General features: G+C 42.8%; 1 protein-coding gene across 1 annotated transcript in view; it reads right to left on the reverse strand.

Annotated features, from left to right (window-relative positions):
- The window catches only part of SPOCK3 (SPARC (osteonectin), cwcv and kazal like domains proteoglycan 3), a 1,171,449-nt gene that overhangs the window by 22,142 nt on the left and 1,135,556 nt on the right, over positions 1-13,751 (reverse strand). The window contains exons 8-9 of the mRNA XM_085641793.1: positions 13,233-13,295; positions 8,868-9,005 (exon numbers count right to left, since the gene is read on the reverse strand). Coding sequence (XP_085497919.1) covers positions 8,868-9,005; positions 13,233-13,295 — 201 coding nt within the window. The remainder of the gene's footprint in view (positions 1-8,867; positions 9,006-13,232; positions 13,296-13,751) is intronic.

Below are 13,751 nucleotides of genomic sequence, written 5' to 3' on the forward strand. Positions count from 1 at the left end.
CTAGTTATGAAAGTAATATACCCTTCCGTCCCTAAAATCTGATAAATGAAAAGGGAGCATGAACAAAATGTATGCATTTTTAAATGTTTGCAAGCTATTGAGTTTGGTAATAGTGGTTATTTGGACAATTCTGAATTTGAGGTTACACATTATATAATGTGATTAAGAGGGCAATGTGCAAAATGTGTTCTTTCTTGCACAATGCCTTACATTTAGACAACAAAAAAAACTAGAGAGAAATGTAATTGATAATAGCAAATGTTCTACTAGCATGTATTTATAGACTCCACCAGGTAAAAATGGTACCCCGACTGTGTGGATGGGCCATCACATGGGACAGATAATGGCCCAAACCGCAATGAGGGGACATCAGATTTTTTGCCTTGCAAATTGATCCACTTTGGAGAAGTGCATAGCTGTGGTATTTCGGCTCAGCTACCATCCATGGAAACTTGGTAAACCTGGACATTTTTAAAACATAGATACCCAGAAGAGTCCATGGTGGTTTGACTTGCATGAATCATATGACATATTCTTCCCCAGAATGCCTCTTAATCGACAACATTGGCTAGAATTACAAATTTCTTCACATTTCTGTGACAGAAAGTTTTAAAATCTGCTGGGATCCATAAAATTCCCACTACCCACTATTGCCACACTTCTCTCAATAGAAACAGTGTCCCACATGTATGGCAGATCCGTGACACAATGAGTCCCAAAATGCACTGCAGAAATATCACATTTGTGGCATGAAAATTGACTTTGGCTATGCACGTTGCTGTGATGTTTGGGCCTGGGCTCAGTCACCACCCAGGGAAACCAACCAAACCTAAATGTTTCTGGAATCTAGACAGGCAGGGGAGTCTACAGTGGTTTTACTTGTATTGATCCCAGGATGTATTTTACCCAAAATGCCCAGCAAACCTCACCCTTTGGTGAATAATACCTTTTACTCATATTTCTGTGAGGAAAAGTTCCATAATAGGAGGGGGAGCACCACATTTCCTACCACCCAGTATGCCCATACTTCTCCCAATAAAGATGGTACCAGCTAATCCCAAGGGGGGGATGGAAAGACTTTTGGGATGTTTATGAGGTGGGGCACAGCCCGATGCCTGGACAGGCAGACCCCACACATTGTTTGCTTTTTATCATTTATCCCTGGCTTCCTGCCACCAAGAGGGATACTCTCTGGGTAAGCCCCAATCTGCCCCAGTGAGGCTGAAAGAGTACTGGGCCTGTTCTGGGTTGTGTTCACAGCTCAATGTCTGGGCAGACCATTGCCCATCCTTACTAGATTTGTTAAATGTTCTCTTGTATTTAGTGAGCTTTTATCCGCAACGCCCCATCCCCCCACCTTGGGGTATGGATTGAGGTAATCCCCCTTGTGCCTATACAGTGGAGAAAAAAAGAAAGTTGAAGACATTTTTGGGCCAGTTTTTGGGTGGGTAACCCTTCTTTTTTATTTGCTTTTCCTCATGTTGAGAGGCCTTTCCACCACCTTGAGTGGCAGATTGGTGTTACACTCCTAATGCTAGTCCTTGGGTGGCAAAAATATTTGTTTTAAACTGAAAGGTGGGAGTATTGTCCCAATGGGGCTAATCCCACAAAAACGTATTCATTGTTGTCTAATGGATGGATCCCTGCTTGGAGAATGTTGTCCTGGGGTGATCCTATAGCAGGAATACATTAGAGAGAGGTACCATTGGAAATTAAATATTGACCCTTTTCCAGTAATACGTCTCCTACTTAGATCAGTGTTCATGGGCACAGCTATGCCCCAGAGCAACAATTAAAGTGAAATCAGCCTGCGCCTAATATTGAATTAAAATAAATATTGTTGGGATTGCGCCACAAATATTTACTTTGTTAGTGCACTTGATGAGCCCTTCGCTTAAAGTGCACTGCAAGGATAGTGAGCTTGATTTGTGTGGTTCATCACATGCACTAAAGAAGCAGGTACAAGGTTCAAAGGTGCTTGTCATTGTTCCACTCTGTCCATATCATAACGAACATTATAGTGTACTTATAGACAATAGAAGTAGAAATCTTTCAGAACTTGTGTCCTCTGAGGATTTTTAAAAAATCAACAGTGATTTACTTTTTGCTTGTTTTTATTGCACATTTGATGCACTTCTTAATCTTTAGAATAAAGAGAGATCCTAATCAGTCTTGCTCCAGTATACATTTTCTTTTTCCAGAGAATTACAAAGCTTACAGTTCCTTCTTTGGTGAAACACAGGAGTGTTTGCAAAACACATTTCTTTAAAACAAATTTCCAATGTAAACAAAAGCACGACCTGAAAAAAAGATCTTAAAACAGCATTCTACCCTGCATTGTGCATAATAAACAATAATCCACAAACATGTTAGTAGAACAGTCCCATCTTGTGTTTGTTCTGATTAGCAGAATTACTTGGAGTGTATCAGCATCAGCTGAGTAAAGTAATAATTTCAATCAGTCAGTCTAGACTTCTCTTTCAATTTCTGTTATTTCATCATTATGCTAACTACAATGTAGCTCTTCCACCAGCAATGTCTGTCGTCCACATGATTATTCAGCCCATTGTGGTTGCAACATGCTTGACCTCTTTATTTAAAAACGGTCCCGGTTGAGCTAACCTTTTTTCTCTAGTCTGACCACAGTTGGTGAACAATGCACTAGTTTCAAAACTTAAAATCATAAATTAAACAAAACGCTTCATAAAGTCTTCCCCTTAGTACCCCTTTAAATACATTATCCTCATTTGACTCATCTTTTCAAATTGTAAATCACCTGGAGTGCAAATTTACTAAGGGCCTGTATACTCTGGCTGCTTATGCTCTTTGAAGATTAATAAATGGTAAACTGATATTGTCCGAAATGAAATGTGAAGGCTGAGCCTCAAAACAAGTCTGCAGAGAATAAAAATGTCCTTCCGATCACCTTGCCTGCTGGGCACACTGCAGAGGCTCTGAATTATCTTGTACCAGAGCAAAGAAGATGCACTTTCAAACTAGCTTTGAAGACTACACATTCAACCAAAGAACACACCTTTCTCTACATTTGATACCGAACTTGCCATCCCCCTCAGTAGACATTTGAGAAAGCCTCCAATTAATCTTTATCAATTAAAAAGATGTGGGATAATAGCTCTAAGCTTAAATGCTTGCATCTACACTACTACCTCTCAGCCAGTGAAGGTGGGCTAGGCACGGGCAACATTTTTATTGTCAGCATGATTAGCATAAGTTTGATCATTTTGCATTACTGTTGTTGTGAAAAATTTCTGACAATACACTATTATGCCACATTCTGTAATTATACACCATTTGCAGTAAACGTTTCAGACAAATGCATGGTTTGCTGTAAAACTTTACCTCAAATGCACAGGAACAAATGACAGAAAGTGAGTGGCTGTTTATCCTGGTACTTTTTGTCCACTTTTTTTGCGCAAAATGCATAGTTGTGTCCATTTCCCTAAAGTACAGTGCCAAATGCCAATTTTGCATTGTTACGTGTTTTTTTCTGAATTTTTGTGTAATTATGTAAAGGCAAACTATGCATATTTTGCACACCCTTAAGCTGGGTCCTCACTCTCCTATATCCAACCTGTACAACCCCACTATGCGAACTTGCTCCAGTTTCTGAATATGAGATCAGCACCACCCTGACCTCGTTCAAATAATCTTCCCCTTCTTAAGCTATATGAACAACATGCACCTCACTTGAATTATTTCCTTTCCAGTGGAGCAATCACTCAGGCCCTCAAACCTGGAGTCCTTACCATGGAAAAAAGGTCTGCAGAACTAGGTAATCTTTGTAACTGAAAGCCGATCTTCAGTGTGCCTTGTGTGAAACAGGGATCACCTCTCAATTGCCCTTCAGTGTGGAGATAAATAACCTCCTAAGTGACTACAATTAGGGGTGGGCGGAATTTGCGGAATTAACCTTCGCAAATTATCGCGAGAATGTTTAAAATTATCGCAAACAAGCAGAAATATCGCGAAGATGCGGAAGTTTTTTTCCGGCATGTTCGCGCGATTTTCTGCATGGTTGCGGGTCGCTAACTTACCCATGTGGCTGCTTGCGGGCGCGGCCATCTTGTTTTGAGTTGTTCTCGCGGTGCATGATCGCGAGAAGAAAGACGTGATCGCGCGACGCATGACGTCACTGCGGGCGCGAACTGTCGCGAGACAGCGCAAATGGCTAAAAACAATACAACATCTCATGGAGAACGCGACCGGATCAAGAAAACTTGTCGGCGAACGCAGGGATTCAGGTAAGGCGATCGCGCGCGCGCGAGAATGTATCATTTTACAGCGCGAGCAAGAAACAAATTATCGCCAAGCTGCGGAAACCGGAATTTTTGACATTTTCGCGCTCTCCGCGGAACGCAAAAATGTCAAATTATCGCAATTTCCGCGAACGGAACGAAATTTTTGCCCAGGCCTAACTACAATCAGGTTTTTGGCCCTGCTGTGGCATGGAAAGTACTCTTTTAAATATAGGTATAGAACACCTCAGCTCCTGAAACCAGGGATATTGGTTAATTGGAATACTGAGCTGCCTTCAACACCACAGGCCATTGCATATTAATAGACAGTCTACTTTGGAACCCATCAGTGGAATGATGTTGATCAATCAAAGACACTTATAGAGCGTGCTACATACCCGTAGGGTCTCAAGGCGCTGGGGGAGGGGGGGTGCCGCTACTGCTCGAACAGCCAGGTCTTCAGCTTCTTCCTGAAGGAGAGGTGGTCTTGGGTCAGGCGCAGGTCGGCCGGGAGGGAGTTCCAGGTCTTGGCGGCCAGGTAGGAGAAGGACCTTCCTCCTGTAGTCGCTCTTCGGATGCGGGGGACGGCGGCGAGGGCGTGGTAGGCTGATCGGAGGTGGCGTTTAGGAGCGTAGAAGTTGATGCGGCTGTTGAGGTAACTCGGGCCTTGGTCGTGTAGGGCTTTGTGTGCGTGGGTGAGGAGGCGGAAGGTGATTCTTTTGTTGACGGGGAGCCAGTGAAGGTCTCTCAGATGTCCGGAGATGTGGCTGGTTCGTGGGATGTCGAGGATGAGTCTGGCTGAGGCGTTCTGGATCCGCTGGAGTCTCTTCTGGAGCTTGGCGGTGGTACCGGCGTAGAGGGCGTTGCCGTAGTCCAGTCGGCTGGTGACGAGGGCCTGGGTGACGGTCTTCCTGGTCTCGGTGGGGATCCACCAGAAGATCTTCCGTAGCATGCGTAGGATGTTGAAGCACGCCGAGGAGACGTTGTTGACTTGCCTGGTCATGGAGAGGGAGGAGTCCAGGATGAAGCCCAGGTTGCGTGCATGGTCTGTCGGTTTGGGTGCGGTGCCCAGGGCGGGAGGCCACCAGGAGTCGTCCCAGGCGGAGGGTGAAGAGCCCAGGATGAGGACCTCCGTCTTGTCAGAGTTCAGTTTCAGGCGGCTGGTCGTCATCCACTCGGCTACCTCTTTCATCCCTTCGTGTAGGTTGGCTCTGGCGGTGGCGGGGTCGTTGGTCAGGGAGAGGATCAGCTGGGTGTCGTCGGCGTAGGAGATTATGCTGAGGTTGTGTTGGCGTGCGATGGCCGCGAGGGGGCTCATGTAGACGTTGAAGAGGGTGGGGCTCAGAGAGGATCCTTGAGGGACGCCGCAGATGACTTCGGAGGCCTCTGATTTGTACGGTGGTAGGCGGACTCTCTGAGTTCTTCCGTCGAGGAAGGAGATGATCCATTCCAGCGCCTTGTCCTGGATTCCGACGTTGCTGAGGCGCTGTACTAGGGTGCGGTGGCAGACAGTGTCGAATGCCGCGGAGAGGTCTAGGAGGATGAGGGCCGCTGTTTCTCCGTTGTCCATCGGGGCTCGGATGTCATCGGTGGCGGCGATGAGGGCGGTCTCGGTGCTGTGATTGGCTCGGAAGCCGGACTGTGAAGGGTCGAGGGATCCATTCGTCTCGAGGAAGGCGGCCATCTGCTTGTTGACGGTCTTCTCGATGACTTTGGCTGGAAACGGGAGGAGCGAGATGGGGCGGTAGTTCTTGAGTTCGGTGGGGTCCGCTGTTGGTTTTTTGAGTAGAGCGCTGAGTTCGGCGTGCTTCCAGCTCTCAGGGAAGGTGGCGGTGTTGAAGGATGTGTTGATGATGTCTCGCAGGTGGGGTGCGATGACAGCGTCGGCCTTGTTGAAGACGTGGTGAGGGCAGGGGTCGGTTGGTGATCCGGAGTGGATGGAGTTCATCGTGCGGATGGTGTCTTCGGTGCTGATCGGGGTCCAGGCGTGGAGGGTGGTGGTGGGGGGTGGTTGTTCGGTCATGGTGTGCGTTGGTTGGTTGTTGAAGCTGTTGTGTATGTCCGCGATCTTGTTGTGGAAGTATGAAGCGAGGGAGTTGCAGAGGTCTTGCGATGGGGTGATGTCGTTGTTTCCTGCGCTGGGGTTGGATAGCTCTTTCACGATGTTGAAGAGTTCCTTGCTGTTGTGTGCGTTGTTGTCCAGATCTGATTTACGCGGTTCTTGTAAAACCATTCCATTAAGTAAAACTGAGCCTATCCCTCTATAAAATACCCAAAAGGAATCGCCATCAATGCCAATCAATGTTTACTTGGCCTGCTCTTGGTGTATCTCACACATCTACAAAATGAGTTAGCATATCTATGTTGATGATAAACAGTTCTAGCTGTAGCATTATGATAAATCAGAAAACATCTGCAACTTTTCTTATTGGATCTCATATGTTCACCCCTGGATGCAAAATATCTGGCACTGCCTTAAGGGGGACCAAAATGAAATCCTGCTCCAAAGGCCTGCCAATCATACCTCTTTTACTTTTAATCTATACTGAGGAATTGGAGTCTCCTCCAGTTCCCCTTGAAAATATTCACAGTTTGGGAATATTGCTCTATGTCAGAACATTATATGAAGACACAAAATAATGTGTTCTAAATATTATTTACAAAAATATTGCCTCCTGGGGTACAGATTTTCTAATATTAACTCCAGTGAGACAACGAAGGGCTTTTTGACACTATATGTAATGTGATAATCTGCCAATGTTAATCTGATACCATACCTGTACTATTCTTTGATTGTGATCTATAATATATCACCCGAAGAAATGTTTGGAAGACTGCATTCTATTGTTTACATCAGAATGGGTTCTACCATTACTTCATTGCAATCAGAATATCTCTCTCATCCACATTGTGGCCATGCCCAGCATCGATTAGTGCACAGGTTTCCCGAATGTAACTCTCCCACAGCAAGGGTCATCAGTGCCTTGTAGCAATATGATAGCATAACCCCTACCTTGAGAGAACTCCACAGGCTCCCTGTGGCAGTCCATGCCATCTTCAAAACAGGCTGCATCATCTACAAAGCCATCATGGCTGGCAACCTACCTATCTGGCGGACAAGTTCACCATTTGCAGTGGCTGACAAGCTCCACATAGCCTCAGCCAGGACACCATCAGACTAAAGATGAAGAAGTGCCAAAAAAAGAGGCAACAGGTCTTCTCTATCTGACCACTGAGGCAGGTACTACAACACCATCATCCATTATGACTGCTCCAGATCTGCTATAATTTATGAAACAAATGAATGAATGGTCCACGTCGCCTCTCAGAAATTATCTACACCTCCAGTCACAAACTGTACCTTTGCCTTAGACCTTGTGCAGCACACCACTGCCTTATTGCTAAGTTTGCACAAAACAAATACCACATACATACATTCAAGGATCGATCATTCAATCAAATAAGGATTTAAAGAGTGCAGTAATCACCCATGATGGTTTCAAGGTTCAGATCTGTTCTCTGCTTTTTTTTTTTAAACAAGGGGAGAGCAAGGAGAAGGCACGCAAAAAACAGGCGAAAAACAAGGAAAAAGTAATAAAAACGAAGGGAAAGCAAGGAGTAGGCACTCACAAAATGGGGGAAAAGCAAGGTGAAATCAGGGGAAAAAAGGGGAAAGCAAGAGGAAGGCACTCAAAAACAGGGGAAGAAGGAGAAAGCAGTGAAATGAAGAAAAAGCAAGGCGAAGGCGCTCAAAAAAGGGATCAAAAAGCATAAGAATGGAGTGAAAATGAGTGAAAAACAAGGAAAAGGTACTCAAAAACCAGGGGATTGAGCAAGGAGAAAGCAGTGAAAATAAGGGAAAAGCAAGGAGAAGGCACTCAAAAAGCAGGGGAAAAGTAAGGAGAAGACAGGAGCAATAGCGATGCAACAGCATGGGAGAACTGGGCCTGGGGCCTGCTCAATGGTGTCACGCTGCGGCCTGCATTAAGTAGGTTCTGGGAGGAGGGCGGCATTTGGACATGGTGGACAGGCTTAGATGGGAAAAAGGCAGCAGGCAGGAGTGAAGGAAGAAACAAGAAGAAAGCAATGAAAACGAGGGAAAGCAAGAAGGTACTCAAAAATGGGAAAACAATGGAAAAGCAATGACATCGAAAGGAAAAGCAAGGAGAATGTTCTCAATAAAAGGGGGAGAAAGTAATGAAAATTAAGGGAAAAGCAAGGAGAAGGCACTAAAAAATGGGGAAAAGGCAAGGAGAAAACAATGAAAACAAGGGAAGAGCAAGGTGAAGGCATTCAAAATGTGAAAAAAGCAAGGAGAGAACAGGAGCAAAAGCCCTGCAGCAGCACGTGGAGAGGTGGCCCTAAATGGTGTCATTGCCTTATATGGAGAGGCATGATGAAGCAGAGCCAGGGTCTTTGGCTCTCACTTTCCGGTTATGTCCGGTCAATCTATAACGCCATAATGTTTAAGACTTAGGGTGTGGTTCCTTGAGCTTGTTAAAAGTTGGGAATGCTGAAAAGGATTTAAAAGACTGTAATAACCAACATGGCACGTTTAGGAGAGGAACACTGATCAATACAAACATACCTAAACAGAAAGCCTTTACTTACCACAGTCCACAGCTCCATTTGTTCTTGAGCCTGTCAGTTCATTCCCATATCTGTCAACACACCAGCAGAGCCCCATACTTCCGTGACACTGTGTTGGTTTGTAGTATCCATCTTCATCACACATTGGAACATAATTTCCTGAAAAGATATATATTTACTAAATGATATGTGATATTCTAATTTATAGGGTGCTACTGTACACAATCAGCGTAGACATAGGAAAACACCACCACTGTGTCTTATGTTGTATTTTCGGCTTTGGTATCTACGTCAAAATAGCATCAGGCCAGACACTTGTTTCTGGACTTTTTTGGTATACTTCAAAGCGTGGAAACAGTTAGGTTCAATACTGTGCTGTACCATTTTCTTTTTATTATCTTTAAAGTTAAAAAACGCACACTCTTGTGAGGCACAACTCTGTAAATAACTTTTTCAGCTAACAACCCTATTGAAAGTGATAAGAGTGGAAATCTTACTTTATTTGTAGGGGTTCATTATAATCATGTGTAGTTCGCACCTGCATATAATCCTTTGTTGCATTAAAGTGAAGTACTAGAATTTTAAAATGTATTAACATGGAAACGTGATGTATTTAGGCCATTGAGAAGCAGAATGAAGAATCAATTTAGAAAATTAATGTAACTAGCAGAAACCATTAACATGGAGAATTTGTGTTGCTCAAATGACAACTTTTCAAGTGATTCAATTTCCATATTAATCATGCCATTTCATATGTAGGTAAATGTATTAGTTGAAAGTGCCTTAATGTTATGTGAATTTGTAAAGTTTATATGATGCTTTCTTATGTTAGCTCAATTTCGTAAGGTTGAAATGCAAGTTCCTGAAAACTCTTGCTTTAGAATTAACAGTTTAAAATTCATGGGTACTATGGAATCTGTTCTCTCTCATGTTTTGTGTTGCAGGTGAAAGAAATGCTCTTGTTAGATAGAATAATGTCTTAGTTTTATTAGCCAGGCCCGAGGAGAAGAAGTTACAACTTACAAATGTGTGGCTTGAGTCTATAAAGGAAAATCTTTGTTATTCACACAGGAGAAGGCCTGGGAACCAAGGTCAAATTGTAACAAGGAAATACACAGTCAACACTGTGAAAAACCTTCAGGACTGTACCCAGGGCAGTTTGTGTGATGCACATTGTACCATGGGAGTGCTACCTGTGGATAACTGGTCTTCGAATTAGGGATAGCTCGCCACTTCTTTCTTGCTTTGAGATAGAGCATCTTAGAACAAGCTCTGTCTTTGGTAGCTTGATCATGGAGAGACTTCTTTGGAAGACTCCACTTGCTGACACTTTTTATCCTTCCTTCTGAAATGTTTTATTTAGGGATGTCACCTTAGTGTTAGAGAAGGGATAGATGTAATGCTTTTCACTCACCGACCCTAAATGCAAGGAAACTTGGGCTCATGATTCCTGATTTTCTGTATTCTATTTCTTGGACTAATTGCATTGCTTATGCTGCACCATCTAAACTGGATGCGCATATTTGGCTTTATGCTAATTCCTTTGTATTTATACACACTCGTATTTAGGTGTCTTTATACCCAGTTATTTCTGGCTTTGCAATAAATCTAACTAAACTTAAGTAGTTGCCCTTAAGTTATAATGTATCTAAAGATGTTTTTGGTTAATTGATTGTTTCCCTAATTACTTTTCTCCCCTTTGCACTTTCATGCTGCAAAAAAGAACCATCGGATTGTAACTCTAGAAAGGTCCAGGACTTATGGGCTTGGCCCTTTCAAAAGCATTAAACTGAGGGCACACATTCAATGTATGAACATATAAACACATTTACAAAACTAAAATGTAATGTTATGTTGCTCCTTAAATTGAAAATAAAAATGAAATTGGGGAAGCACTCACTGGATCATTAGCTGTGCACAGGTGAAACATAGTACCGAAGGTACGTAAAAATCAAACTGTTCAGCAAGACATGTATACTTTTAGGTCTGTAAATAACAGAGCAGAGTGAGTGAGGTTTCTGATTACCTTTTTAATAATCTGTTTAAAGTCCTTCTTTTCAAACAAAAATGATAATCAGAAACACACATTTGGTCAGCAGGCACGTTTGGTGAATGCTGATGTACAGCGGAGACTTATTTCCAACTATTTCTGGCCACAAAACACATTCAGTACGACTACAGATTGTACTTATTCCTTTATCCTTTACATTGTATTACTGAATCACAAGCTCTTCTGAATTCATTTACTGGACGGGGTTGAATTTGATTTCTTTAATTTCTGATAGAAGTGGTATTTTTAATATTTCAAGAAAAGTGTCGTAGAAAAACAATGCTTGCTTCAGTAACCTTTGAATTTTCAGCTACTGGTGGACCTTAGATTTAAATAACACTTGGATGCTGAGTCAGAGGTGGGTAGTAATGGAAAATGATTCCCATTTATATAGGAAGTGTGACAATCAACAGTGGAATTTACTCCAGAATTCCTTACAACTGAGAAGATTCTGCTGTCAATCTAAGGATTGACAGCCAAGTCAAAATCAAAACATAGGTTATTCAGATTTTGCCAATCTAATGAAAGTCACAATACAGTGGTATCAATCGTAACACCCACGCTACCACATGGTTTAAGGAACTTTCAACCCATTCCACGTAACCACTGGTTACCAGCAAGTGTCTCTCAGTGATTAGTGTTATTTTCAATCCTCAAGTTTGCAGCGCATTATTCTACTGGCTCCTACCATCGCTAGGTAAATACTTTTTTGATAAGGATTCCTTTCTGAATGTCTTGAAATTTTGCCAATGATCCTCATAGCTAGGTAGACACTTGTAGACTTCATGACTCTTGCAGACATTCTTTTTATGTTATTCATACTTGTACATTTAATTCAATATTATTATTATTATTATATGAATTTGTAATGCACACAGCTACCCCAAGCGGTTGAACTTTCAGTGAAAACTTTCATGTATATGGTGAGAGCATTTACTATCATTTTGGATCAATCAAGCTCATCCAATATGTTTAATTCTAATGAGCGTAAGAGGAGATTAATTCTTGCATGGACCACAGTTCTTACTTCCCACCCAGCACTAGAGAAAGATGCGTAACAGCATTATCTAGTACTGTTTGCCCACATTTGATACACCGATATGACCAAAAAATGGCTTACGTGAACCCATATCACAGACCAGGGCCGGACTGGGAACTGAAACCGGCCCTGGCAATGCTCGGCCGGCCCCCTGGGGGGCCTGAGGGGGTGCAGCGAGCTGTTTGTGAGGGCCGGTTTCGGCCGATTTTGTTTCAGGGGGCCGATATTGCCGACCCCCGGTAACAAAAACGGCCCGCCAGGGGCCCAAAACCGGCTCCCACCGCGGCAGCTTACCGGGGAAACGCCCGGTGCCCGTTACAGCCAGTCCGGCCCTGTCACAGACCCTGAAAATGTTTAGAATTTTTGGTCACAAGTAGCACTTATGACTGCTGAAAATGCAAAAGGAATCTATCTGTATACTCTGCAGTCTCAAGTAAATGGTGAAGTCAGAGAAATGGGAGAGTGCTGTATGTGCAAATGTGGTCCACATATACGCAAAATGAGCAGTGCCTTTTTCAACAATCTATGATTTTCCTTTATAAATCTGTTTATTGAAATTTTTAAAGAGAGCTAAAGAAAACAAGCGCCATCATATGTTGTATCAGTCGCTGACAAGGTAGTGCAAGCTTACATATTTTCCTGCGGTAAATGCAGGCTAGACAACATATAATCAATAGGCAAACGTCCCCTTTAAAAATGAGTGAGTGGTGTAATGAATGTGGGATAGAGCATTTAAGGTGTAAGGAAAGAGACTTCCCGATTTACAAATTAGCTTTGTTTTAGGGAGAAAAAGAGTGAAAGACTAACTATGCAATTACACTATCATATGCAATTCAGGTTTGGAGATGGCAGGCATAGAAACAATGACAGCGATTATTTCACTGTAATGCGCCAAGATGTTCTCAGCATCCCCAAAAATGGCTTTTCCGATTTTTTGTACTTATTTCTCGCTTTGTAGCTGAATATATTGATCTAATACAACACAAGAAAAATACAAAAAAGTGTTCACGTTGACTTGTCAGCTGGTTCTGTAACCAACTATTGCTTTGGTCTTTCTTTTTGCTACAATACCCATAAAAGCACGCATTCAATTACAGCGATAAAACAGATGTAATATCTTTCACTCGGTAAGGTAATAAAGGTAAGTTTAATAGCTTTAAAAAAACGTGTCATAAATTGTTCTGGTTGGATTCAGTGTGGTATATCTTCGCTGGATTAATATTGATTTTCTGTTTCGGTTCCACTAGCGTTATTTATCTCAGCAGTAAAGCCTTCAAAAGAATGATGTACAACTCACCTAGGAGTTTCTTTCCCGCTTGCTGCTTCTGTATGCTGCTGAGTTCCGTCTGGCAGGGTGGGTCTGAAACGGCATTAAAATGTTATTGAAGAAGATTACAGCTGATCATAAGCGGAAAGCTGAATAACAGTTTTTCTACATGCCTGTCAAAGCATGCACTTGCCTTTCAGCCTCAAAGAGAAATATGGCCCATCTTCCAGCTGACAGTGGCTATTGCTTGCCCGCTGCATTTCAGTGCATGCATTTCCCATTGTGTATTGTGAAAAGGAGATACTTTCTGTCAATCGAGCTACTGAATGCCCAACAAAATCCCCGTCCATTTCAGGACTTGTGTCAATTCAGCTTTAAATGAGAGTGCTCGAATCAAAATATAGCTTAGGGGAGAGGAACTTGGTATGCAACGTCTAGGGACATGGAATAACATGTTATTTCATGTCCCACAACAAGTAGAGGAGGTAATGGGCCGGATTTACACAGTCATTTACTCATACAAGTTTGAATAGTGTGCAAAGAATACCC

Source organism: Triturus cristatus, chromosome 2_2 (assembly GCF_964204655.1).
Source record: "Triturus cristatus chromosome 2_2, aTriCri1.1, whole genome shotgun sequence".
In the NCBI taxonomy this organism is placed as follows: domain Eukaryota; kingdom Metazoa; phylum Chordata; class Amphibia; order Caudata; family Salamandridae; genus Triturus; species Triturus cristatus.